At 38.0% G+C, this 25,579-nt stretch overlaps 1 protein-coding gene across 1 annotated transcript in view; it reads left to right on the forward strand.

The window, feature by feature from the left end:
• The window catches only part of LOC115835385 (pygopus homolog 1), a 42,647-nt gene extending 33,299 nt beyond the window's left edge, over positions 1-9,348 (forward strand). The window contains exons 2-3 of the mRNA XM_030813791.1: positions 6,214-6,299; positions 8,024-9,348. Coding sequence (XP_030669651.1) covers positions 6,214-6,299; positions 8,024-9,148 — 1,211 coding nt within the window. The 3' untranslated portion in view covers positions 9,149-9,348. The remainder of the gene's footprint in view (positions 1-6,213; positions 6,300-8,023) is intronic.
• The last annotated feature ends 16,231 nt before the right edge of the window (positions 9,349-25,579 follow it).

Genomic DNA, 25,579 nt, shown 5'->3' on the forward strand with positions numbered 1-25,579 from the left:
ACAAAGCGAGACTCCATCTCAAAAAAAAAAAAAAAAAAAAAAGAATGTTGAACATTGGCCCCCAATCCCTTGTGGCTTGTAGAGTTTCTGCTGAGAGGTCTACTGTTAGTCTGATTGGTTTCCCTTTGTAGGTGACCTGGCCTTTCTCTCTGGCAGCCCATAACATTTCTTTTTTCATTTTGACCTCAGAGAATCTGATGATTATGTATCTTGGGGTTGATCTCTTGTCCATTATTTTACTGGGGTTCTCTGGATTTCCTGAATTTGAATGTTGGCCTGTCTTGCTAGGTTGGGGATGTTCTCCAGGATGATACCCTGAAGTATGTTTTCTGACGTGGTTCCATTCTCCCCCTTTTTCAGGGACCCCAATGAGTTGTAGATTTATTCTCTACGTAATTCCATATTCCTTGGAGTTTTAGTTCATTCCTTTTTCTCTATTCTTGTCTGCCTTTCTTATTTCAGAATGATTATCTTCAAGCTCTGAGATTCTTTCCTTTGCTTGGTCTGTTCTGCTGTTGACACTTGTGATTACATCATGAGGTTCTCATGTTGTGTTTTTCAGCTCCATTAGGTCAGCTATATTCCTCTTTGAACTGGCTATTCTGGTTATCAGCACCTGTATTGTTTTGTCATGATTCTTAGCTTCTTTGCACTGGGTTACAGCATGCTCCTTTAGCTAAGTGAAATTCATTATTACTGACCCTCTGGCGCCTACTTCTGTCAATTCAGCTAATCTCAGCCTCAGCCCAGTTCTTTCTTTTTTTTTTGAGACAGAGTCTTGCTCTGTCACCCAGACTGGAGTGCAGTGGTTCAATATCAGCTCACTGCAAGCTCCACCTCCCATGTTCACACCATTCTCCCACCTCAGCCTCCCGAGTAGCTAGGGGACTACAGGTGCCCACCACCATGCCGGATAATTTTTTTAAATATATTTTTAGTAGAGATGGGGTTTCACCATGTTAGCCAGGATGGTCTCAATCTCCTGACCTCATGATCCACCCACGTTGGCCTCCCAAAGTGCTGAGATTACAGGCGTGAGCCACTGTGCCTGGCTGCCTTAGCCCAGTTCAGTGCCCTTGCTGGAGAAGTGTTGTGATTATTAGGAGGAGAAGAGGCATTCTGTTCTTTTGAGTTTTAAGCATTTTTGTGTTGATTCTTTCTCATCTTTTTGGGCTTATCTACCTTTGATCTTTGAGGTTGCTGACCTTTGGATGGGGTTTTTGTGGGGTCTTTTTTGTTGATATTGTTGTTGACATTGCTTCTGTTTGTTTGTTTTTCTTTTAACATTCAGGCCACTCTTCTGTAGGGCTGCTGCAGTTTGCTGGGGGTCTGCTCCTGACCCTAGTTGCCTCAGTTTTTCCTGTACCTGGAGATATTACCAGTGAAGGCTGCATAACAGCCTGCTCCTTCCTCTGGGAGCTCCATCCCAGGGCGGTCCTGACCTATTGCTGGCTTGAGTGCTCCTATAGGAGGTATCTGGAGACCCCTGTTCAGATGTTTCACCACTGTCTAGATGCTGGGCACGTTGGCTCACACCTGTAATCCCAGCACTTTGGGAGGCTGAGGTGGGTGGATCACTTGAGGTCAGGAGCTTGAGACCAGCCTGGCCAACATGGCGAAACCCCATCTGTACTAAAAATACAAAAAAAGTTAGTGGTGGTGGCAAGTGCCTGTAATTCCAGCCAATCAAGAGGCTGAGGCAGGAGGATTGATTGAGCCCAGGAGGCAGAGGTTGCAATGAGCCAAGGCTACGCCACTGCACTCCAGCCTGGCAACAGAGCGAAACTCCTTCTTAAAAAAAAAAAAAAAAAAAAAAGGAAGCAGTCTGGCTGCTTTTTGATAGAGCAGTTGTACTGCACTGGGGGGAATCCTTCTTTGTCCAGACTGCCTAGACTTTTCAGAGCCAGCAGGCAGGAAAGACTGAGTCGACTGAACTGCAGAGACAGCGGCTGCCCCTTTCCCCAGGGGCTCCATCCTGGGGAGAGATCAGAGTTCTGCTTGTATAACCCTGCCTGGAAATTCCCACAGGGAGGCCCTGCTCTGTGAAAGTGATAGATCAGGATCCCACTTAAGGAAGTAGTCTGGCCATGATCTGGCACAGCAGCTGGGCTGCATTGTAGAAGACTCCCCTTCGTCCAGACTGCCTGGACTCCCCAGAGCCAGCAGGCTAGAACAGCTGAGTCAACTGCAGAGATGGCGGCCACCCCTCCCCCAGGAACTTGCTCTGTCTCAGCCAGTCTCCAGTCTGTTGATGCTGGCTGGCTGGAATTCCAAGTCAATGGATCTTAACTTGGGAGGTGCCATGGAAGTGGGGCCCACAGAACAATGCTGCTTGGCCCCCTGGATTCAGCCCCCTTCCTAGGGAATGTATGGGTGGATCTCTTGCCTTGCAGGATTCTTTTTCATCTTTGCAGGGATTTCTAGGGCCGGAGTGTGTAAAACTCCTGGGTCTGTGTGTGTGCCTGAGTGGCTGCTCTGCTGAGACTCTGCATACACAGCTCTGTATATCGGACCCAAGACCCTGGTGGCATGGGCTCACGAGGGGATCCCCTGATCCATGGGTTGCAAAGATCGTGGGAGAAGCGTGGTTTCCTGGATGGAGTCACACAATCACTCACTGCTTCCCTTGGCTGGAGGTGGGGCTTTTTTTTGGCTCTGTGCCACTCCTGGGTAGGCGATTGCCCTACCCCATTTTTCTTCATTCTTTGTGGGTCAGGTTGTTCACTTGGTCAGTCCCAGTGTGAGAACCTGGATATTTCAGTTGAAGGTGCTTAATTCACACACCATTTTCATTCTTCTCCCTGAGAGCCATGGACCACAGCTCCCCCTACTTTTTTTTTTTTTTTTGAGACAGAGTCTCGCTCTGTTGCCCAGGCTGGAGTGCAGTGGCATGATCTCAGCTCACTGGAACCTCTGCGTCCCAGACTCAAGCAGTTCTCCCTGCCTTAGCCTCCCAAGTAGCTGGGATTACAGGTGCCTGCCATTATACCTGGCTAATTTTTGTATTTTTAGTAGAGACAGGGTTTCGCCATGTTTGCCAGGCTGGTCTTGAACTCCTGACCTCAAGTAATCTGCCCGCCTCGGCCTCCCAAAGTGTTGGGATTACCGGTGTGAGCCACTGTGCCTGGCCCACAGCTGCTTCTAATCAGCCATCTTGACCCCTCCTTGGTATTAGATTTTTGTCAAATGCTTTTATGCATCTATTGAAATGATCATGTATATTTCTCTTTATTCTATTAATATGGCATATTAAATTGATTTATTTTAATTTGCTGAATCAACCTTCCATTTCTGGGAAAAATCCCACTTTATCATGAGGTATTATCCTTTGAATATTCTGCTGCATTTGTTTTGCTAGTATTTTGTTGAGAATTTTTGCATCTGTGTTCTTTTTTTTATATGGTGTCTTGCTGTGTTGCCCAGGCTGGAGTACAGTGGCATCTTGACGGCTCACTGCAGCCTCCAACTCCTGAGCTCAAGAGATCCTCCCACCTCAGCCTCCTGAGTAGCTGGAACCACAGGCGTGTGCCACCATACCTGGCTAATTTTTTTTTAATTTTAATTTTAATGTAGAGGTGGGATCTCACTGTGTTTTCCAGGCTGGTCTCAAACTCTTGGGCTGGAGCAATCCCCCGCCTCAGCCTCTTAAAGTGTTGAGATTATAGACATGAGCCACCACACTCGGCCACATCTGTATTCTTAAGAGGTGTTGGTCTGTAGTTTTTTGGTTTTTTCCCCTTGTGATGTCATTGTCTGGCTTTGGTATCAAGGTAATATTGGCCCAATAGAATGAGTTAGGAAGTGTTCCCTCTGCTTCTATTTAAGTGGACGTTGTTTTAAGTGGCAAACCAAGTATGTGGTAATTTGTTATACAACAACAGAAAATTAATAAAACTGCTAAAGAAAATCAACCAGAAATTAGGTGCCTTCTAATGGAAGAACAGACCATCACTTATGGAGCAGCCTTGCAAAAAACAGAAATCTGAATCTGATCAAGCCTATAGTCTAGACCAGGGATCCCCAACCCCTGGGCCACGGAATGGTACTAGTCCATGCCCTGTTAGGAGCCAGGCCACACAGCAGGAGGTGAGTGGCGAGTGAGCAAGCATTACTGCCTGAGCTCCGCCTCCTGACAGATCAGCAGCAGCAGCATTAGATTCTCATAGGAGGGTGAACCCTATTGTGAACTGTGCATGCGAGGGATCTAGGTTGTGCATTTCTTATGGGAATCTAATGCTTGATGATCTGAGGTGGAACAGTTTCATTCCACAACCATCTCCACCTCCCTTCCCCCACCACTGGTCCCTGATGTCAGAAAGGTTGGGGATCACTGGTCTAGACCCAATATCAATTTATAGGAAATAAGGAACATGTTAAACTATGTCAATCAGCAAATATAATCAGCAAAATCAAGATATATCAAACATTCCAGGCTAGAAAATACAAATCACACCTGCAATTTAATGTAATATAATTTGTAATATAATTTTATGAAAGGAATTAAACAGGTGTTGAAAAACCAAAAAAGCAAAAAGTGAGGTAGCATGGACAGTAACTGCAGGAAGGAACTTCCACATCTGGGACTTAGTGAACAAAGAAAAGAAGTTGGGGTTATGAGAACCTAGAGGATTGGAAGAGAGACGCCATAGAGCTTGGACTCAGACTTGGAGATTGAGGTGCTGCCCAGCTGGTATTAATACCTCTTAGAAAACATGTTGAAGCTGTTTTGGGGAGTGGGATGGACTACCAGTGCCAGAGAGAAGGCCTGTTGGGATGATAGAGATAAGAAGAGTAAGCAGACAGGAGGAGCAGAAATTCCCTATCACCTCCCCTGGCCTTCAAGTATCCCTCTAGAGCTCCCGTTGGAAGACCCTAGCAAAAGAAAAATGTAGTTTGCGAAGTCCCAGTCCCAGTGTCACTAAGAGGGGTTGGAGCTAAAAGATGGTAGCTTAATAATTGGAACAATAATCAACCTGGTTCTTTCAGTTAACACATTGCAAGGAAAAAACAAGATGGAAGGAAGTATATCAATTAAAAGACATGTCAAACCAGTTGTAATCTATGGAACATACTTGGATCCCAATCTAAACAAACCATACAGATATTATGAGAAAATTGGATTGGGTATGAAATTATATGAAGGATTATTGTTAACTTCTGTAGTGGCTAGAATGGCATTGTATTTTTTTTTAAGTTCCTAGTTTTTAGAAATACATTCTGAAATATTTACCAATAAAATGGTGTCTGAAATTTTCTTCAAAGTAGTACTGGATGGAGAGAGGTGAAGGTGGTGTTGAAAACACAAGATGGGACATGATGGTTATTAGGGCTGGGTGACAGGCATATGGGGTTAATTTTATTCTTCTCCTTATGTTGTATATGTTCAGAATTCTCCATAATAAAATGTTTCTTAAAGCTGGAAAATTTCCTTTCATAAACTCTTTTTAACCTCTTAGATTGATAGTCAAGCTTTTGCTTTCCTTGATCATATACTGTTGAAAAAGCCATATTTGGAAACATTGTTGCATTTTTAACAATATCTTTAAGAATTAAAAGGCACATACCTTTGATGCCATAATTCTAGTTCCAGGAACTACTTGTAAATCTCTCTAAAGGCATTTATACATGGATTTTTATTGCAGCAACAGCAGAGGCTTGGAAACAACTTAAACATTCATCAATATGGAGGGGACTAGTTTAATGAATCATGGTGTAGTCGCACTGTAGAATACTACTCAGCTGTTAGAGAATAAAGAAGTTCTAAATAGAGGAATATGGAATGATCTCCAAGTAAGAAAGCAAGGTACACTGTGTGTACTGTGTGTACCTTGTCTCATTTGTATCTTTCCTGCCAAAAAAAATAATAATAATATACTTTAATATATCTAGATTATCTTTGGAAAGGTAGACCAGAAACTAGTAATAGTGGTGGCCTCTGAGACAGGGAACCAGTTACTAAAGGTTTTAGAGTGAGAGAGAGAGACTTGCGTTTTCACTGAAAAAATAATAAATATGGGAGCAGGGATGAATGGCTATTTCTGGCTGAAACTATGGGAAAGACTTTTTTGAAAAATAAAGATAATGATTATAAAGGTATTGCTCTTGTCTAACAAAAATAGAAAACATTAACAAGTAAATATAATAGATATTACTATGAGATATAAAATAACTTCCCTTACAAGTGGGAAATATTATCTGATTTTTTTTTTTTAGGTGGTGATAGTGGACTGGATGGGTTAGGAGGACCAGGTGTACAACTAGGAAGCCCAGATAAGAAAAAACGCAAGGCAAATACACAGGTAAACTGACGTTTTCTTTAATAACAGTTTTTCTTTGCTAGTATGATCAGGCTGATGAGGTAAATTTAAACTTGGTCATAAGTTTTGTTTTCTATTCAAGTGATTGTACTTTCAATCATTCATTGTACTTTCAATCAATCATTCAAGTGATGGTACTTTCTTTTTTTTTTAGGTGGATTCTTGCTTTGTTGCCAGGCTGGAGTGCAGTGGGGTGATCTCGGCTCACTGCAACCTCCACCTCCCAGGTTGAAGCGATTCTCCTGCCTCAGCCTCTCAAGTAGCTGGGATTACAGGCACGTGCCACCACGCCCAGCTAATTTTTGTATTTTTAGTAGAGACGGGCTTTCACCATGTTGGTCAGGATGGTCTCAATCTCTTGACCTTGTGATCCGCCCGCCTCGGCCTCCCAAAGTGCTAGGATTACAGGTGTGAGCCACCACGCCTGATTGTATTTTTTTTTTTGTTTAAGTCTGTAACTAGTGGCTATTGTCGGACTAAGGCATAGAGTAGATACTGCAAAAAGGAAGTGTGGGCAAATTAAAATGCTTGTTCTTAGGCTGGGCGTGGTGGCTCACACCTCTAATCCCAGCCCATTGGGAGGCCAAGGTGGGTGGATTACTTGAGGCCAGGAGTTCGAGACCAGACTGGCCAACATGGGGAAAGCCCCTCTCTACTAAAAATATAAAAATTAGCCGGGTGTGGTGGCACACTCCTATAATCCCAGCTATTCGGGAGGCTGAGGCATGAGAATTGCTTGAACCTGGAAGGTAGAGGTTGTAATGAGCTGAGATCACGCCACTGCACTCCAGCCTTGGTGACAGCACGAACTCTGTCTCAAAAAGAATAAAGTTAAAATACTTGTTCTTAAATCTAATTTAAAGGTTTTTAAAGGGCATGAATGCCTGCAGTTCTATTAAAAGATTTAAAAATATATAGTAACAATTTTAACCTGAAATAATTGTTCAACTATAATAGTGGATTTAGTGTTATGTGCATATCATGAAGCAATCATGATGGAGGCCTTTTTTTGTTATAACTTGTGGTTATAACAAGCAATTACACATACAGGCTCTCATTGTTTTATTCTTTATGAATTTGAAGCACTCTTTTTGTGATAAAGGCTACTAGTAAGTATGTGTGTACAGATTACTGATCTTTTTATCATTTTGACCACCATCTGTTAAACTTGCAGTGTCACTAAAACTGGCAGTTTATTTTTTTAGTCTGAGGCCCCGAACTTAATGTTTTGGGAATACTTTAATTGTATCTCCCTGAAGTTAAGCTAGGGGAAAAACTTAGATTCTGATTGTTGTTATTTAACTTTATGACTGTTTGTTGTATGAAAGGTATTTTAGGTTAGACTGCTTTAGTATTTAAGTGAAAGATTCTAGAGTTATAGGTAAGCATATTAAATGAAAATTAGGATAATGAAGCTTCTTTTGAAAGTTAAATACTTTGGGGGTTTGAAGTTACAATGGATTTGAGCTCAGAAAATCATACCTTATTTTCTTTTGTAAATGAAATAAACCTAAATATTTTTATCAGCAAGTATAATTAAATATAAACATTAGTCAAAATTGAAAGGTCAAGTGAAGATAATAAATGTTTGTAACACTGCAAGAGAAATTTGATTAATACTAGGTTCACAGGTATTAAGGTAACAGGACAATTTTAATAATGTATTTGATCAAAAACATGTATTTTACTTTACATTCTCATTTCAGGGACCTTCTTTTCCTCCATTGTCTGAGTATGCTCCACCACCGAATCCAAACTCTGACCATCTAGTGGCTGCTAATCCATTTGATGACAACTATAATACTATTTCCTATAAACCACTACCTTCGTCAAATCCATATCTTGGCCCTGGTTATCCTGGCTTTGGAGGCTATAGTACATTCAGAATGCCACCTCACGTTCCCCCAAGAATGTCTTCCCCATACTGTGGTCCTTACTCACTCAGGAGCCAGCCACACCCATTTCCTCAGAATCCTCTGGGCATGGGTTTTAATCGACCTCATGCTTTTAACTTTGGGCCACATGATAATTCAAGTTTCGGTAATCCATCTTATAATAATGCACTAAGTCAGAATGTCAACATGCCTAATCAACATTTTAGACAAAATCCTGCTGAAAATTTCAGTCAAATTCCTCCACAGAATGCGAGCCAAGTTTCTAACCCCGATTTGGCATCTAATTTTGTTCCTGGAAATAATTCAAATTTTACTTCTCCATTAGAATCTAATCATTCTTTTATTCCTCCCCCAAACACTTTTGGTCAAGCAAAAGCACCACCCCCAAAACAAGACTTTACTCAAGGAGCAACCAAAAACACTAATCAAAATTCCTCTGCTCATCCACCTCACTTGAATATGGATGACACAGTGAATCAGAGTAATATTGAATTAAAAAATGTTAATCGAAACAATGCAGTAAATCAGGAGAACAGCCGTTCAAGTAGCACTGAAGCCACAAACAATAACCATGCAAATGGGACGCAGAATAAGCCACGACAACCAAGAGGTGCAGCAGATGCCTGCACCACTGAAAAAAGCAATAAATCTTCTCTTCACCCAAACCGTCATGGCCATTCATCTTCTGACCCAGTGTATCCTTGTGGAATTTGTACAAACGAGGTGAACGATGATCAGGATGCCATCTTATGTGAGGCCTCTTGTCAGAAATGGTTTCATCGGATCTGTACTGGAATGACTGAAACAGCTTATGGCCTCTTAACTGCAGAAGCATCTGCAGTATGGGGCTGTGATACCTGTATGGCTGACAAAGATGTCCAGTTAATGCGTACTAGAGAAACTTTTGGTCCATCTGCAGTGGGCAGTGATGCTTAATCAAAGGCATTAACTAAAGTGGATTTATTTTCCTGTGCATTGCAGAAGTTCACTGACACAGGATTTTAATGTTTTACATTATTTTTTTAAATGCATACACAAAAACATTATTTACTTAGCTTTTATTAATAATTCACTTCATCACTAGAGCAAATTTTTTATTGTCTTTGCTTGCTGTCTTAAATGAGAATAATGTATATGGGGGTGCTTTAGAAACATTTATAAATAAATGTTAGTTGTTATTTATCACAAACATAAAAGCCTCTTGAAACTTCAAAATAATATATAACAAATGTAGGCAAGTTTTAACTTTTAAAAGTTAGAATCATTGAAAAACGTGTATTTCAGTGCTGAACTTTGGTTGTACCATATTAAAGATTTAGTTCAAAAAGTTTATCAAGGATCCACTTAACACGTCTTCACAACATAATATATGTAACTGTAACATGGGGGAAAGCATACATTTTTATGGATTAAAAAAATAATAGTATGACGCCAGATTCCTCCTCCACTAGGGTCTTTGGAATTAATGAATTTCATATTTTCAAGTGAGTTTTCAGGATATCTGTTTGTACAGATACAAGACAGATCTTAGCATATAGTAAATTCTCAGTAAGTATTGTTGATTAACTTGTGGATGGTACCACATGGAACTGCTAATATTAGATCAGTTGAAAATTGACTGCAATTAGTAAAGTTGGCATAACGTTATGTTCCCAGTTGTGCTATTTAGAATTATGATAGTATTATGCTCCTACTTTTCTTTGATATTGAGTTGTTTTGTTATTGTTTATTGTTTTCCAGAGAAATACTATAGTATCCACAGAATTGTGAATACTTTTTGTATAATTTTGAACTGGGACATATTGCAAATGAGGAAGGTAGAAACATCCATTTGGCCTTAGAGGGCTCTGCTAGTAAAAGAACTACTCAGTGGTGGTTTGAAAAATCTTGTTCTGGGGATCTGAATTTCAAAAATGAACCCTAGGGGAGATCAAAATCCATTTTAAACAAAGATCAATTAAGAGCCAAAGTGAAATCTAACTTGCAAACAACAATTTGAAGCCTTGCAGCAAACTTAAGGAGTTCCCGCTCTGACTGGGGAAAAGTGTAAAAATGGACCTGAGAGTACCCTCTTGAGGGATGATCAAGAATGGAGACAGTTGGAGGTGTGCTCATTAAGATTCAAAACAGCAGAAATCCATTTTTGGAGCAGATTATAACCTGTGGCCAAAAAAAAAAAAATGTGTACTGTTTGACAACTAATGGCAATTTATACGATCGTTGGAGGCTGGTAAAGCTCCCTAATATGTTGCCACCATTATCATTGCAACCAAAAAAATTCTGAAGATTGTGTGGTGATCTACGAAGGAGATAAATAATTACTGTTATTTAAACCTAAGTGAAACAATGATGGCAGCAGCATATTGTCAAGAAATTTAAATTATGCATGAAAATGTGATTTAAAAACAATGTCCTTTGGGTAACACACAAGAACCTACACTTTTACAGACAAGGACTCGACCTCACATGTCACAAGCTACTAAAGCAAAGTTAGGTGACTTGGGCTATGAAATTTTGTCATGTCCATTTTAGACACTGGACCTTTATTCCATGGACTACTGTCTATCATTTGGAGCTTTTTCTAAGAAACGGTGCATTCCCCAGTTGAGATGAAGTAACTGGAAGATGTGAACAATTTATACAGCCTAACAAATGATGAATTTTATAAAAGTTAGACCTTTAATATTCTGTTGGAAGAAAACTATTCATGCTCCTGATGCATATTTTGATTGAATAAAACTTATTTTTTTAAATACAGTGTTTTAATTTTGACCTACAAAAACAGCAATTTCATATGGTACAAGGTAATATAAGGTTTTCTCCATTTATCCTTGACTAGTTAGAAGTGAGTACAAAATATTTTCAGTAGTTGTAAAATATTTATCTTTACAATTTTAGGAAACAAAATGATATAAACTATACTTCTAGGTACTCCTTTGTGTGAAAACTTTACCAGTTGAAGCAGGTTAAAATGCAGTATTTTGGGCTGACAGACATTTGATGGTGTTCAGTAGTGTACTTGAATATCTCATTTTACTTGGAGTTTTTGTTATACATATTTCTCTAAATGTTTAAGGACCTAGTTATGTTGCTCCTGAAAGTTTAATGAGTGCTGATTTTTAATAAATGATGCACTGTATGCTATATGCCTAGTTGTAGCATCAGATCATGATTTATTATTACCCTGAACAGAGCTAGATGATAGATATTTTGAGTAGAACTTTCCAGTGTTCTCAGGAGTTAACACTTTACATGGTAGTACTTGAGTTGTGATCATTACTAAAATCAATTATGCAGTTTCTTAAACCCTTTCTCTCTTTAAGTTTCAGTAGTTAGCTGTTTTTGTGATAATGAAATAACCTCTCCCAAGCTACTCTAAAGGTATGTGTTATGCAATATAATTCGTTTTCTATTTCCGCATAGTTGTTTTTAAAAACCTACAAACAGGTGAATTTTTATTCAGGTGTTTAGGTCTTCAAAGCACCTTACTTAAATAAGAATCTGTAAATATTCAACAGAAAAACTCATGGTTCGTTATGATGGTGAATCATCAAACTATAATCATAGCTGATGAATAGTGTTCATGTGTTTGAATTAATTTTCTTACTAGTTCTACAGTTGTCTCTACATAATGCTAAGTCAGAAGTTATATAGATGCTTTTGGATGGAAAAAATGATGAACTGTAAGAATAGCCAGATGATAATTTGTCTGAAGAAGGCTATTATACAAACTGAAATGGCTTCTTAGGATAAATGATAAGCTGCCTTCAACTTTAAAAATATGCAGTGATGGAAAAAAACACAGGTGGAATTGTACCTTTTTTGGTATAATCCCTTTCCTTCACTGAAAGTCCTCATCTTACACACACACACACACACACACACACACACACACACACACACACACACAGAGTTTCTCCAACATCCTTGAGTTTTGCTTAAATTCAACCTGGCTAAATATGAGCATCTAGGTTTATTCACCAAAGCTAGGTTATTAACAGAAAGGTGGGTTTTTTTTGTTTTGTTTTGTTTTGTTTTGTTTTTGTTTTTTGCCAGTCTTGCTCTGTCGCCCAGGCTGGAGTACAGTGATGAGATCTAGGCTCACTGCACCGTCTGCCTCCCTGGTTCAAGTGATTCTCCTGCCTCAGCCGCCTGAGTAGCTGGGATTACAGTTGCCCCCCATCACACTAGGCTAATTTTTGTATTTTTAGTAGAGACGGGTTCACCATGTTGGCCAGACTGGTGTCAAACTCCTGACCTCAAGTGATCTGCCCGCCTCAGCCTCCCAAAGTGCCGGGATTACAGGCGTAAGCCACCACGCCCGGCCAGACAGAAAATTTTAAAAAGCATCAGTTCCTTTCTCAGAACTTGATTTGCTCATGCACTAGAGAATTTCTGGTCCACATGCTTCTAGGTGTTACTCGACTCACTAATACTGAAACAGCTTAGCTTGTGAAAGATAAATTGTTCTTCAGACAGAGTGCTTAGAATTAGATTTGTGATCAGTGTTTTCCTTTTGTGTGAAATACTTTAGAGTACTGCTATTATTGTTATTCAAATTAGAAGGTTATATACATAAAACTAAAGATTTTCTTGTACTAGTGCTTATTCTTCATAAACACAGTGTAAAGAAATCTAGTTTTTTGGTGGTTTGTTTTAGACTCCCAACTCTGCCTAGTGGCAGAAAAACCTCTTAATAGTATGGGTCATCATAAAATCTGCCAACTTTAATCCAAATAAGTATCAAGAGTCTTCATTCAATATTCTTTCAAACTTGTTTGTCTTGAACAAATTAGAGTTTTAGCACTTATTGTTCAATGTACTATACTAATTGTATTTAATAGTAAGAAAATATATAAGCAATGATTTTTTAAAAGGGAGTTCTCAAGAGTTTTGGATTTCTTTCTGCCGTGTATAGAGGTTTCTTATGCATGGACATTTGTGCTGTTTTATTTTTTTTTTCAATTAAAGAAAAATGTAAAAGCATCTAGGCTCCCAAAGTTCATTTGTAAATAGTGGCTTGGAACTCTACACGATAGGGAAGCTCCTAAAGGTTCATTTAGACCATAATCTAGTTAATAGTATCATGCTGAGCTGTCAGTTTTCTTTAGGAAACCAATCAATCAATGTAGGAGGGAGAAAGAAGCAGAGGTCTTGTCTTTTTCCTGATGTGATTAGGAGGTTAAGTTCTTTGGTGTGGGTTTCTTTGCATTTGCCCCCTTACCATGCTAAACTCTGGTGAAATGTATAAGCAGCCTTGGCTTTTCCCCTCCTGGATGCTCTATGCTTCAACATTTTATATCTTTCCTCCCATCAGAAATCCTGTGTCTTTGTGTGGCAGTAGTTGGCTAGACTTTAAGAGAAAAGCATTTTCTACTAAGGTATGAATGAAGATAGTGGGAAAAGTGCCATTAAATTTCTTTTTTAAAAAAGGATGTTTATTAAGAATGAATCTTTAATCTCTAACATTTCAGGCAATATGACCGCATTTCAGATACCATGGGAAGCAGTACGTTTAGTGAATTAGCTGGTACTGTCTGAGGGTACTTCCAGTTTCCTTTAGGTTGTTGTGACTTTTCACAGCTTCCTCTCCTCTAATTCTGAACTTAGAGATTTTCTTCTCATTTCTAATTTTTAGTAACTTATTGTTCTATCCAGTAGAGCATTATAAAAGTCACATCTGCATCTTCCAACTTGTGGTACAGTGATGGGAATTTGGAAGCACCCCTGGAGCAAAGAGGCTAGGGATAGCATTAACATCTCCCAAGACAAGTGGTGTAGGGGAAATGAAGGAAAGACTGTGGCCATGTATATGCCAGGCATTAATACATCAGAGGCTGCCTGTATTTAATTTAAAACTTTTGATGAAACTCAGTGGATAAGCATCTTTGTCATATTTTGTCAATAATACATTACTTGCAATTATATTAAAACTTATTCTAAATATCTGTACCTTTCTTGTTCTGTAGATGTGTAGATGATATTGCTTGTTTGTCAAAATATTATCTTTTATAAAAGAAAGTCCTGCTTCTTATCATGATGTATGTGACTTAAATGATTGTTTCATATTAAAACTATTTCTTCCTTATGTACTGTTTACATATACCTCTTTTTGGGATATTAGTTCAGTACTTTTATACAAATCTGAGTGTGTTCCACATTGGTGACATGTATTTTTGCAGTAACTTTTTGTTTTGTTCTTAGAGCATGTCTAAAGTAACACATGCACTAGTGCTGTGGTCTGTGGCAAAATTACTGTAATTCAAATTGGAAAAAAAAATGTTTCCAGACTTTGTCCAACATTTATTCCTATGGCAAAGGAAATTACTATGTAATACTAATTATTTCTTATGCTGGTATGTTTTAAGCTACTCTATGAAGTATGTGAAACATCAATATTTATGGATTAATAGATGGCCTGATGTCTTTCAAATGGGAGAGGAGTAAATTTTAGTGTTACCAACTCATGACACTTGTAATACAAAAAATCTTAAAATTTTTATTTTCCACTTACAGGTATAATTTACTAAATAATTACTTTAAATGGCAGTGAATATTAGGATTTTTTAGCCCATACTACTAAAATTATATAGTAACTTTGAACTTACGCTGATATTTCCCAGCCAAAAAAGACATCATTCACTTCATCATAACCAAAATAAGTAGTACTGTAATATTTATCTTCATTTATTTAGACATGATTAAGATACCATAAGACTCCTCTAATTTACCTGGAATTTTTAACCATTGATTCAAGGACTTGAATGCTGTTTACTTTCTACTACCTGATGAAAGGATTTGGTAATAAAGGTTATAATCAAGATTTTAAAGAAAAATGTTTCATCTTGAAGGCAAACTTTTAAGCTTTTTATTTAGAGGTGTTTACTTAAGAATAGTAATTTAAAAGCATTCTTATTTTGTCATTAAGACAAGTACCCAAAAGAATTGTAATAAGTAATACTTGGCCAGTGCAAATTTGTATATTTGAAATTATACACTTGAAAGAAGAAGTGAATGCTTGTGAGTGCTTAAACTGCATATCTTTTTAAAAATTCAAATTTTAGACATATCAGTTTAAATTATCCTGAATAAGGTTTTACTATGTCAGTGATGTATATTACAAAATGTCTACCTATGTTATGTTAATAATATCTCTATACTGCATCATATTTGGCGTGGTTATGGTATATTTTGTACTTTTGATTGTGGACTATTGATAGGATTGATATAGCAATAAATCTGATTCAGTCTTAATATTTTTTAAAATGCTAGATACCATACTGTATCATAATCCTATTATATTTGACTTGAATGCCCAAAATTTTCATAGTTCTATATTTTATGTTAAAAACTTAGTATTACATGTTAGGGATTTATTTTTGTCTGCTATTTTCACATACGTTCTTTTAGAACTGAGTCTGTTTCTCTTTAGATCATAGAAGTCTAAAGAAGTATTATTAATTCATGAACTGCTTTGTGGAAAAATTTAAATAAAGTATAAAATGACTAGATTACCCCAAATTGTTTTTTTTTGGTTAATGACCAGGTTACAATTTTCAGACAAATAAAATTGGCTTGATAACTGATTGAATATAGTAGATAATGGAAAGTTTGACTCTTTAAGGGCTTCCAAGTGTTAAACAAATACATTCTCAATTCTGAATTACTTCATAGTAACTACTTAAATAATGGTAAGCCAATTCTCCTTTTTCTTTTTGAGATATTTAATACAATTTGCGTCTTCTGATCCCATTCCCTTCTTCCCCAAAAACCATGCTAGAATTTAAAATTGGAAGAGTTTAATTTGTCATCTACATTGTAGTTTTTTTATTCTATAGATAAGTAATAAGACAAGTAGACGTTCTGCTGTCAAGACGGTCTGTGTCATTGTTGGCCATTCTTTTCAGGGATAATGCTTAATGTCATTTGTGCATTGTATAAGGAATGTTGCTTATCAGTATATAGACCTACCATTAGTAGCAATGATGTATGGCAGGCTTTCTTGAATAATATGTATTGTAAGTTTGTTTCCTATAGTGTTACTATGCTTCAGATTCTTTTAAATAAAGCTAGTTTTTAAAGAGAAAAATAACTTTTTAAAGCGTTTGACTTTCATCAGGACAAGTAGGTGTGAGAATCTTGACTTTGGGTGGGAGATGTCCAGTATAACATCAAGCAGGGAATAGCCTACAATTTATCAGTGTAATTTTATACTGAGGAGAGAACCAGTATTTTTAGTCAGGCCTTGCTGTATACATATTTTTTCTGTGAAGTCTATTCAGAAAACTGAATCCTGGATTTCCTTAAGAAATTGTGAGCATGACATATCTACTTTGATTTTAACAGTTTGGGACTTCAGTTCTGTTAGTAAAAATTATTTGGAGAAGAGTTTTACAACTTCAGCAGCTTAATGACCCCTGGGGCAGAGACACCACTGTAGCAAATATTAAGAACAAACTTGTGGCTGGGCGCGGTGGCTCACACCTGTAATTCCAGCTACTCGGGAGGCTGCGGCACGAGAATCACTTGAATCCAGGAGGCAGAGGTTGCAGTGACAGTGAGCTGAGATTGTGCCACTGCACTCCAGCCTGGGCGACAGAGTGAGACTCGCGAGACTCTGTCTCAAAAAAAAAAAAAAAAAAAAAAAACCAACTTTCTTGAATGATAAGACCTCTAAAGTTTGCTTGAAACAGTCATCAGTTGCCTTGAGTTTGTTACATAAAAAGAGGCTGAATAAAATAATGTGTCAACTGATGAAAGCTTGACATTATAGGTAAGAAGTGATAAGATGAAATTATCTCAGGATAAAATTTGAATGCATGACATTTCAAATTTAATAGGAAAAAATAAAAATATGTGTATCTTGCTGAAGGACAGAGAAGAAAGATATATATAGAGAGAATTATTATCAAATAACATTAATTGATGCTCTAAGTTACTCCCTCTGTTTTAAACATATAGCAGTGATAAATATGAAAAGATAAAATTGAACTCAAAACCATGCTAAATCCAAGGACAAGTAATATTGTACAGAAAGAAAGCATGAGCCATAGTGAAGCAGTAGCCTGCCTGACTCTGAGTTCACAAGCAGAAACTTGCAGTCAGAAATTCTAATCTGACAAGGTAATGAGGTCTAAACATCTTAAAACATGAGACGCAGTAACAGTGCTAAAAGGGAAATATATAGCTTTAGATTATTTTTAAGCCCAAAGTATGATGAGCTAAGTATTGATCTCAAGAGAATAAGAAAACAAAACAACAACAACAAAAAACTTGAAAGTAGAAGGAAGGAAATAATAAGAAATAAAATAGGAAAACACTAGAAGGAATAATAAGACCAGAAATAGGTTATTTAAACAATAAAGATGAGGCCCAGAGTGGTGGCTCATGTTTGTAATTCCACACTTTGGGAGGCCAAGGTGGGAGGATCACTTAAGCCCAGGAGTTCAAGATCAACCTGGGCAACATAGGGAGACTCTGTCTATACAAAAATTTTTTTAATTAGCTAAGTGTGGTGGTGCACCCCTGTGGTCTCAGCTACTCAGGAGGCTGAGGTGGGAGTATTGCTTGAGCCCAAGAGTTGAGGCTGCAGTGGGCCTTGATCATGCCGCTGCACTTCAGTCTGAGCAAGAGAACAAGAACTTGTCTAAAAAAAAAAAAACTGAGCCTCTGACAAGGCTGAATTTTTTTTTTTTTTTTTTTTTTTTTTTTTTTTTTTTTTTTTTTTGAGATGGAAACTTGCTCTGTCACCCAGGCTAGAGTGCAGTGGCATGATCTTGGCTCACTGCAACCTCCACCTCCCAGGGTCAAGCAATTCTCGTGCCTCAGCCTCCTGGGTAGCCGGGATTACAGGCGCATGCCACCATACCTGGCTAATTTTTGTATTTTTAGTAAAGACGGGGTTTCACCATGTTGGCTAGGCTGGTCTTGAACTCCTGACCTCAAGTGATCCGCCTGCCTCAACCTCCCAAAGTGCTGGGATTACAGGCATGAGCCGCCGTGCCCGGCCAAAACTGATTTTTTTTTTTAATGGTAGGCAGAAATATCAGGAATGAAAATGGAGGCAAGCATAGCACTGCTTTAAGCCGGGGCTGAGCTGGGATTTCTCGCCGCTGCTGCACCACTTGTGAAAGGAAGCTAAAAACCGAAAGCTACCTTCAACTGATACTTGGGGCTCTAATTTATAGGAAGATGCAGGGCTAAGGGGGTAGAAATATGCAATTTTAAAAATGTACAGAGTTGGTAACTGGTTTACAATATGAAGAAAGAATTGAAGCAGTGAATTAGCATATAACACCTCGCTGAATTGGGGTCCCTAAGACACAAATTGGAGGCAACCCAAAATTGCTAGAAAGAAAAGGATGAACCCAGAGGAAAGAAAGATAAATGAAGGGAACAAAAAAGACACTGCGAATCAAAATTTCTGAACACATGAAATCTGAAGACAGGAAAATCAGCTAATCAATACCTTTTGAAATTTCAGTCCACTCAAGATGAAAACAATGGAATAAACTGAAACTTTAAATAAGTTTGCTTAGGATTCTGAAAAGTAAGCTAAACAAGAAAATAGAAATGATGAAACCCAAATAAGTAGACATTAATCCATTCAATATTTACTGTCTAATATGTTTAGGCGCTCTTCTAGATGCCAGAACTATAGCAGTAAATAAACAGACAAAAATCACTATTGAGGTTTTTATTCTAATGATACAGACAGTAAAAGGGTAAGTGCAATTAAGAAATGAAGGGGCTAGGCGCAGTGGCTCACACCTGTAATAGGAAAATGATAGGAAAAAGAAAAATACTAATCAAAGAAATATAGCAGGCCGGGTGTAGTGGCTCACGCCTGTAATCCCAGCACTTTGGGAGGCCAAGGTGGACGGATCACCTGAGGTCAAGGGTTTGAGACCAGCCTGACCAACATGGTGAAACCCAGTCTCTACTAAAAATATAAAAGTTAGCCGGGTGTGGTGGCGGGCACCTGTAGTCCCAGCTACTCGGGAAGCTGAGGCAAGAGAATCACTTGAATTAGGAGGCAGAGGTTGCAGTGAGCCAAGATCATGCTATTGCACTCCAGCCTAGTGACAGAGCGAGACTCCATCAAAAAAAAAAAAAAAAGTAAACTCTTTAGTAATTAATTCATCAGAAGGAAAGTTATGTAACATTTATACCTTAAAGACAGCTTAAATACTACACATCAAAACTAAAGGGGTAGGTTTAGGATATAGAAAACTGCAAAGAACCTCATTTCCACTCTAACCATGAGAAAAAGCTGGATAATCCACAAAACCATGATTTTTTCTAAAACCATCATAGAGCTAATTTTAAAGGCAATCAAGTAATCTGAATAGCAAAGAGAAACAAGATTCTCCAAGGAGAGAAAGCACATTAACTATTTCACATTTAGCAAAGTGGAAGAGAAAGGTGGCCATCATATCAATGGGAAAGAAGAAATCAACTAAACTTTTTTAAAGGCCATATATGGGTTAGTGTGTCAGTTTGTCATAGGTGGGGTCCTCAGACACCAAGTGGATTTGCACTCACTTGTAGGCCTTCACTGGATGCTCAAGAAAACGACTGGGGGCAGGAGGGAAGACTGAAGAAACCCCCTCACCCGCCACCCACAGCCGTGGTTCAGGTGTTCATGTGATTAGTAGATTCTTGGCGACAGGCATAAAGTGCAATTTTCTAACCCCTTCTCTCCTACAAATCAAAAGTCTTAAAACATTGGGGAGGATCATCAAATTGTTTTGTCCCTGGACACAGGCAAAGAATTATTGTTTTTAGGGAAGGGCCAGAAGAAAAGCTTGTTTGCTTCTTGGTAACAGATAGGAAACTATCCCTATACCAGAACAAAGGCAAAGATCCATTGCTGCTGGAGGAAGCGTAAAAGAAAAAACTCTCTGCCACTCTAGGAAGGACAGGGAGTTTCTTGGGCAAAGGATGCTTCATTGATATCAAGCAGATCATGAGAGGAAGTCCTGGAAAGGGGTAGGAAACTGTGTCCCAAGACCAATCACAAAGATAAGGCAGAGTTGGTGGCCATGAGAGGAAGGGAAAGAATAATGAGGAAGTCCCACTACTGAGACACAGGTCGTGCGCCTCTCCCCTAAGCACAAAACCTTAGTAGCACACCTGTAGAGGAATCTGGAGTTTGTGTTGCGCTAAAGACAGCTCTACCAACAACAAAACCCAAACCCAGCTCAGCCAAGGCAAACAACAGCTGAGAATTTGTTGCAAGCAGACCTGTGCTACCAGAAAGATTAAAGGATGTTCTTCACGTCATATGTTCTCATAAGTGGGAGCTAAGCTATGAGGATGCAAAGGCATAATAATGACACATGGACTTTGGGGACTTGGGGAAAGGGTGGTAAGGGGGTCAGGGATAAAAGACTACAAATTGGGTTCAGTGTATGCTGCTCGGGTGATGGGCGCACCAAAATCTCACAAATCACCACTAAAGAACTTACTCATGTAACCAAATACCACCTGTTCCCCAAAAACCTATGGAAATAAAAAATACACACACACACACACGAAAAGAAATAATTCTTCTTTTGAGAAGTCTGAAAAAAAAAGGATGTTCTTCAGGCAGAAGGATTATATTGCAAAGAAACTTGTATCCACACCAAAAAATGAATAGTGTTGGAAGTAGTAAAAATGAAGGTAAATATAGAAGGTATTTCTTCTTGTTTGTAATTGCTTTGACATATATATATATATCTCTCTCTCAAGACTATATATATATGTCAATAGACTATATATATGTCAATAGACTATATATATATATAAATTTAACTCAAAATGAAACAGATCTATATTTAAGAACAAACTAACATTTCTAGAAGAAAATCAAAAAACTTTGTTAGGTTAGAAAACTCTTTCTTAGTTAAGACTCGAACAAATATTTTAAAAGTGGTTAAATTAAGCTTTATCACAAAACTTCTATTATTTAAAAGACATTGTGAAGGATGAAAAGACAAACCATACAATGAAATAAAATAATTGAAAAGCGTATATCTCATAAAGGATTCTTGTATCCAGAATACATAAAACACATGTAACAGACATATCACTGAAGAGTGAAACAAATAAGCACATGAAAAGATGCTTAACATCATTAGTCACCAGACAAATGCAAATCGAAACTGTAGTGAGGTACAAATAGACAACTATTAGATTCGATAAAATGTTTTAAAAGCCCACAAAACTACTGATACCCAGTCCTGGTGAATATGCACAGTAATGGAAACTTTTATACATTGCTGGTAGAAATGTAAAATTTGTACTTTTGAAGTAGTTGAGGAGTTTCTTATAAAATTAGTAAACTTAAACCTATCATATGGCCCAGCAATTATATTTTTAAGTATTTACTCCTGAATGTTTATAGCAGTTTTATCCATAATTACCAAAAACTGGAAATAACCAAAATATCTACCAACTATAGAATGGACAAACAAGTCTTTGTACATGTATATTATATAATACTTAGTAAAAAAAGAATGCATGAAACACAACAGCACAGACGGATCTCCAAAGCATTGAGCTAAATAAGAAGAAAACAGAAGGGTTCATCTACATGATTTCCTTATATAACATTCTGAAAAAGACAAAACAATAAGAAAAGAATTCAGTTCAGTGGTTGCCAGAGATGGGGGCTGGGAGGATGTAACTGAGTAGCTTAGGTTCAAAATGCATTTTGAGACTTTTTTTTTTCCTTTTCTTCCTTTTAGCCTTGAAACATACCTTAATACTCTTTGTTTCCCTGCCTTCCCACCAGACACTCTTGTGCACTGGTAGTTTATCTAATTATGTGCCTAGAAGTTGCAGGGGCTAATCTTGAGACAAACCAGGCATGGAAACCCAGGTGTGAAATTCCAGAGATTACCTCAGAGCAGTTAGTCAACAGCCCCACCATTGTTGAGATGATGCCATTCTGCACTCCAAGTGGACCATGACTCAGGATAACCAGTGGAACAAGACACACAGACCTCGTACCCAGCACCATTCCTGCATGCCTTCCATTCCAAGTTCCCCTCTTTAAACCCCTGTCCACAGCCTAAAGTTTGAAATAGTCTGTTAAGGTCATGAGCCTGGACATTCCCCATCTGCTAGCATTTGAATAAAAGCTGCTTCCCTTTTGTCACACCTCATTTCTCTTACTTTGACTTCTAACGGTGAGCAGTTGAACTTGAGTCAGTTACAGGAGGAGGAAATTGACTGCAAAGAAATACGAGAAAACTTCGATGAGATGGAAGTATTTTATATCTTGGTTGTGGTTGAGGTTACCTAGCTGTATATATTGATCAAAACTCATAGAACAGTATATCTCAAACGAGTGGATTTTACTGCATGTAAATTATACCTCAGTAAACCTAACTTTAAAATTCTAAGATACAGCTCTTGCAATATTTGGAAGGCCAATTTACAGTCTTAAATGAACCTATAAAAACCAAGGAGCTTTTAAAAAAATGAATTATGATTTAACTCAAGAGTTTGAAGAGTAACAAGTAGAAGAATGGAAACAAATGTAAGAGCAGAAGTTAATGAAATAAAAGAAAAATGGGAAAAGATCAACAAAAATAAAGGTTATTTTTACTAGTCTTTCAAAAAACGAATAAACATGTAATAAGAGAGATGGGACAGAAAGAGATTATACAAACAAGCAATATAAGGAATAAAAACATGATTATCTTAGATAAAGTAGAAAATGCTATAAGTAGCTTTATGTCAATGGAGGCTAAGACTAGTTGCAGGAAGGTTAAGGAATAGGATATTGGTGTGATCGCAGATTATCTGTCTCCCCCAAAACACTAATCAATTACAAAGAGTAAAATTATGCCTTTACAGTGAAGAAACTTGGCAGACATCAATATGACAGGTGATGACCAATGTTACCAGAGGTGGGAACAGTCAACAGCATATGTCCATACTATGGCTGATACTCTTACGAGGGCATAGTTTCATTTCCATGATATTCCTGCCATGAATGCATGACCTGAGTGTGATCATAAGGAAACATCCAGCTCAAGGATCATCCTACAAAAGGTAGGTCCTGTACTCTTTCAAAGACTAGGGAGCTTTTTGAGATTGGAGAAAACTGAAGAGACTTGATAACTGTATTAGTCCATTTTCACCCTGCTGATAAAGACATACCCAAGACTGGGAAGAAAAAGAGGTTTAATTGGACTTAGAGTTCCACAGGTTTGACTCTGTGCACAAACTAGTCGTCGGTCCACTGAAAAGGATAATAGACAGGTGAGTTTGTGTCCTTTGATTGCTTAGGATCTGTTGCTAATTTGCTAAGCTGAAGCTGCAAGAGCCTTGTGTTTTTGAGCATCTAGTGAGAAAAGTCTTTACCTCTGGTTGTGTGAGTTTGAGATATATTCCTACCTCGGCGGGGGTGGAGGGGGAGGGTATGAGTAAAATAAATTAGAAGACTCTTTAAAGAGTACCATTATGATTGTTTTGGAGCAATGTCACCACTATCCCCTCAGGGATGTTTGGCAATGTCTGGAGACATTTTTGGCTGTTACAATTTGGGGGTACTTTTGGCATCTAATGGGTAGAAGTTTGGTGTGCTGCCACACATCTCACAATGCTCAGGACGGCCCTGCATGACAAAACAATTATCTGGCTTAAAATGACAGTCATTTTAGAGACACTGAAAAGCACTTATATAAATCTAATATTCTCAACATTTCCTCAACATAAATTGAATGTCTAATGCTTTAAATGTGATAGCCTGCTTAAAAAAAAAAAAAAGTCCTTCTCACAGAAGCTGCTAGCTCAAAAGCACTTAAAAAAAAAACAAGAAATCAAGTTCATGCAATTAAACTAGACTTATTTGATAATTTGGGTTTAAAAACTAACTGTATCAGGCCGTGTGTAGTGGCTCATGCCTGTAATCTCAGCACTTTGGGGACTGAGTTGGGTGGTTCTCTTGAGGCCAGGAGTTCAAGACCAGCCTGGCCAGCATGGTGAAACCCCGTCTCTGCTAAAAAAAAAAAAAAAAAAAAAAAAAAAAGAAAAAATTAGCTGGGTGTGGTGGCACATGCCTTTAATTCCACCTACTACTAGGGAGGCTGAAGCACGAGAAATGCTTGAACCCAGGAAACAGAGTTTGCAGTGAGCCAAGATTGTGCCACTGCACTCCAGCCTGAGAGACAGAGTGAGACTGTTTCCAGAAAAAAAAAAAAAAAAAAAAAAAAAAACACCAAAAAAGTCGTATATTTTTCTGATTATATCAGTGTGAAGAAAAAATACAAGTATACAAGTTTTATTCTTTTTAAAAATACGAATTTGTTTATTCATAAAGGTAATTTTGTTTTTGTTTCTTTTAACTTTTATTTCAGGTTCAGGAATACATGTGCAGGTTTGCTCTATAGGTAAATTGTGTGTCATGGAGATTTGGTATACAGATTATTTTATCACTCAGGTAATAAGCATAGTGCCAGGTGGGTAGTTTGTTGATCCTCACCTTCCTTCCGCCCTTCACTCTTAAGCAGGCCCTACTGTCTGTTGTTTCTTTCATTGTGTCTATATGTACTCAATGTTTAGCTCCCACTTGTAAGTGAGAACATGCAGTATTTGGTTTTCTGTTCCTGTGTTAGTTCACTTAGAATAATGGCCTTCAGCTCCATCCATATTGCTGCAAAAAACATGATCTTGTTCTTTTTTATGGCTGCATAGTAATTCATGGTGTATATGTACTACATTTTATTTATCCAGTTCGCCATTCATGAGCATCTAGGTTGATTCCATGTCTTTGCTGTTGTGAATAGTGCTGTGATGGACATACGTGTGCATGTGTCATTATGGTAGAATTATTTATATTCCTTTGGGTATATACACAATAATGGTATTGCTGGGTTGAATGGTGATTCTGCTTTGTGTTCTTTGAGAAATCACCAAACTGCTTTCCACAGTGGCTGAAATAAGTTACATTCCCACCAACAGTGTATAAGTGTTCCCTTTTCTCTGCAACCTTGCCAGCATCTATTATTTTTTGACTTTTTAATAATAGCCATTCTTACTGGTGTGAGATGTTATCTCATTACAGGTTTGATTTGCATTTCAAAGAGAATTGCTACTTTGAATTTCTGACATTTCTTATATAGAGTTAATCTGATAAGCTAATATTATTCCTACATAATATTTAGGATGAGGAACAGTGAATAATTTTGTTTAAGTGGATTAATTTATAATTCTGACAAACTTTTTTTTGTTATTTGTTTGTTTTGGTTTGTTTTCTTCTTAGAGACAGGTCTCGCTCTGTTGCCCAGGCTGGAGCACAGTGGTGCTATCATAGCTCGCCGTAACCTCAAACTCCTGGGTATAAGTGATCATCCTACCTCAGCCTCCTGA

The sequence above is a fragment of the Nomascus leucogenys genome, chromosome 6 (assembly GCF_006542625.1).
Source record: "Nomascus leucogenys isolate Asia chromosome 6, Asia_NLE_v1, whole genome shotgun sequence".
NCBI lineage: Eukaryota > Metazoa > Chordata > Mammalia > Primates > Hylobatidae > Nomascus > Nomascus leucogenys.